The 3,423-nt window shown below is 50.2% G+C and overlaps 1 protein-coding gene across 1 annotated transcript in view; it reads left to right on the top strand.

Annotated features, from left to right (window-relative positions):
* FANCE (Fanconi anemia, complementation group E) overlaps positions 1-3,423 on the top strand; it is a 22,703-nt gene that overhangs the window by 3,474 nt on the left and 15,806 nt on the right. The window contains exons 3-5 of the mRNA XM_011945524.1: positions 655-758; positions 915-1,078; positions 1,186-1,296. Of these exons, the coding sequence (XP_011800914.1) occupies positions 655-758; positions 915-1,078; positions 1,186-1,296 (379 nt within the window). The remainder of the gene's footprint in view (positions 1-654; positions 759-914; positions 1,079-1,185; positions 1,297-3,423) is intronic.

Raw genomic sequence — 3,423 nt, 5'->3', positions numbered from 1 at the left:
GTGGCACAATCTCAGCTCACTGCAACCTCTGCCTCCCCGTTCAAGCGATTCTTCTGCCTCAGCCTCCCGAGTAGCTGGGATTACAGGTGCATGCCAGCAAGACTGGCTAATTTTTGAATTTTTAGTAGAGACAGGGTTTCACCATATTGGCCAGGCTGGTCTCGAACTCCTGGCCTCATGATCTGCCTGCCTCGGCCTCCCAAAGTGCTGGGATTACAGGCTGGGTTTTTTTGTTTTTGAGATGAAGTCTTCCTCTGTCGCCCAGGCTAGAGTGCAATGGCATGATCTCAGCTCACTGCAACATCTGCCTCCTGGGTTCAAGCGATTCTCCTGCCTCAGCCTCCCGAGTAGCTGGGATTACAGGCACTTGCCACCACACCTGGCTAATTTTTGTATTTTTACTAGAGATGGTTCCGCCATGTTGGCCAGGCTGGTCTCAAACTCCTAACCTCAGGTGATCCGCCTGCCTTGGCCTCCCAAAGTGCTGAGATTACAGGTGTGAGCCACCGAGCCTGGCCTATATGACAGGCTTCTAATTCTGACTGGACTCTAACCCACCTGGGGGCAGGACATGGGTTACCACAGAGCCTTGCGTGCAGAAAATGCTCAGTGGTTGCCACAGGGGTGAGTGAATGGATACAGTTTTCCCAACAGCTGCTGACGGGGATCACGGCCACTCCCAGGAGTCTCTGCGGAAGTTCCACCTTGTCCGAGAGCTCATGGCGCCCCTTCAGAGCCTGGACCTTGAGGTGCAGCAGGTTGTGGGTGAGGGGTGGCAAAAGATGGCTTTCTGGACCTCTGGGACACCCAGACCTGCTGTGGGAGGAGGGACTGGAGGGCTTGGTGGCACGTGAGGCTGAATGTGGGCATGCGGGTGGAGTGTCTGACCCTACCTGTGGCTGCCTGGGAAGCAGGACAGTCGGGATGTGGTGTGTGGCATCTGCATGGACAAAGTGTGGGACAAGCCAGAGGCTCAGCGGGTTTTCGGCATCCTGCCCAACTGCACCCACGCCCACTGTCTGGGCTGCCTGCGCACCTGGCGGAAGAACCGGCAGGACTTCCCACTGGATGTCATCAAGTCAGTGTCATGGAGGTGCCAACAGGGAGGGAGGGAAACACCCTAGGGAGGAGGCCGGCCTGGGGGCCTGTGACTCTTCTCCCACCTTCTACTCCACTGCCTGGCAGGGCGTGTCCCCAGTGCCGTGTCCATTCCAGCTACATCATCCCCCACAAATTCTGGGTGAGCAAGGGGGCCCAGAAGGAGCAACTCATCAGGAACTTCAAGGCTCGGACCAGGTGAGGCTGCAGAGGGAACAAGACTCAGGGTTAGGCAAGTGGAGGAGGTAGCCCCTGATTCACTCTGGTTCAGCCATGGTCCCCAGCCAGTGAATCCCCAAAACCTTGAAGTTTAGAGTGACCAAAATGGATTTTCATGATTTTAGAAAGCACAGTTAATAAGGCCAGGCATGGTGGCTCACACCTGTAATCCCAGCACGTTGGGAGGCCAAGGTCAGGAGTTTGAGACCAGCCTGGCCAACATGGTGAAATCCCGTCTCTACTAAAAATACAAAAATTAGTCAGACGTGGTGGTGGGCGCCTGTAATTCCAGCTACTCGGGAGGCTGAGACAGGAGAATCACTGGAACCCTGGAGGTGGAGGTTGCAGTGAGATGAGATCGTGCTACTGCACTCCAGCCTGGGCAACAAGAGTGAAACTCTGTCTCAAAAAAAAAAAAAGAAAAAAGAAAAAAGAAAAACAAAGCCCAGTTAGTAAACGGGGAGTGCCTGAGATAGCAGAAGGAACACCAGGGCCAATTTTCTCTTCTAACTTGATTCAGAATCAACTCAGAGCAACTCTGGTTCTCTCTGTACCATGAGAAGCCCTGCTTTGGCTTTTATTTCCAATTGATCATAAGGCAGGAAAACAAACTGATTCGAATATATGTTATTTGCTTAGCTGCTCTTTGAAAACATGGGGTGGCTGAGAAGGGGGCTGAAAGGCAGCCTTTGCTGATGGGGAAATGTTAGGTAGGTCTGAATCTCTTGGGGAGGGTAAGCACTTATTCAAAATCTGGAATGAGCTGCAATTCCAAGTTCCTAATTCATTCCACTTTCCCAAAGGATTTACTACACTTGATCTATGCAAAGTGTATTTGGGTAAAGGGAGGGATAAAGAAGGAGGTCTTGCCTTCACCCAGGAGATAGTCAGCCGTGTTCTGAAGACACCTGTGAACTCTAATAGCTGCATCAACAAAATTACTGAAGGAAAAACTAACTCGAGTGAATGTCACAGAAGGGGAAGTATTGAAGCTGCGCATGGGAAGAACAGGGTTCCTCAGGAGGAGTAAAAAGAGGATGCCCCAGGCAGACAAGTGGAAGAGAGGAAATACAGTTGATCCTTGAACAACTTAGGGGTTAGGGGCACCGAACCCCATGCAGTCAAAAATCCATTTATAATGTCGTCATTGTTGTTGTTGCTGTTGTTGAGACAGAGCCTCGCTCTGTTGCCCAGGCTGGAGTGCAGTGGTGCAATCTTGGCTCACTGCAGCCTCAGCCTCCTGGGCTCAAGAAATCTTCCCCAGTAACTGGGACTATAGGCGCGTACCACCAAGCCTGGCTAATTTTTGTATTTGTTGTAGAGACAGAGTTTTGCCATGTTGCCCAGGCTGGTCTTGAACTGCTGAGGTCAAGAGACCCGCGTGCCTCGGCCTCCCAAAGTGCTGGGATAACAAGCATGAGCCACCACACCTGGCCATGTATAACTTGACTCCCCCAAAACTTAACTACTGATAACATGCTGCTGACCAGAACCCTTTTGGACAGCATAAAGTCAATTAATACAGATTTTATATGTTATATGTATATATAACATAGTATTTATTCTTACAATAAAGTGAGCTAGAGAAAAGAAATATTAAAATCATAAGGAAGAGAAAATATATTTACTATTCATTAGGTGGAAGTGGATTACCATTAAAGACTTCATCCACATTGAGTAGGAGGATGAAGAGGAAGAGGAGGGAATTGGTCTTGTTGGCTCCAGGATCTTGTCTGCATATAAGCTGCCCCAGGCAGTTCAAGCCTATGTTGTTCAACAGCAACTGTACTGGCAGCTGGGCCACCAGTTGGAAGTTTCCCAAGGGGAGCTCTCAGGCCTGGATGTGATAGGAGATGGTGTAGATGGAGGTTTATTGTGTGACAGGCTTTGTACGTTGTAAACTGCATGAAACAGGGACTCTTACTATCCTCATACTGTAGAAGAAGAAGCTGAGGGGTTGTGCACGGTGGCTCACGCCTGTAACCCCAGCACTTTGGGAGGCTGAAGGGGAGGAACTCTTGAGTCCAGGAGTTGAGACCAGGCTGGGCAACATGCTGATATCCCATCTCTACAAAAAACACAAAAATTAGCCAGGCATGATGGCAC

The sequence above is a fragment of the Colobus angolensis genome, unplaced genomic scaffold (assembly GCF_000951035.1).
Source record: "Colobus angolensis palliatus isolate OR3802 unplaced genomic scaffold, Cang.pa_1.0 Scaffold24, whole genome shotgun sequence".
NCBI lineage: Eukaryota > Metazoa > Chordata > Mammalia > Primates > Cercopithecidae > Colobus > Colobus angolensis.
This window is presented reverse-complemented; position numbering and strand designations above follow the sequence as displayed.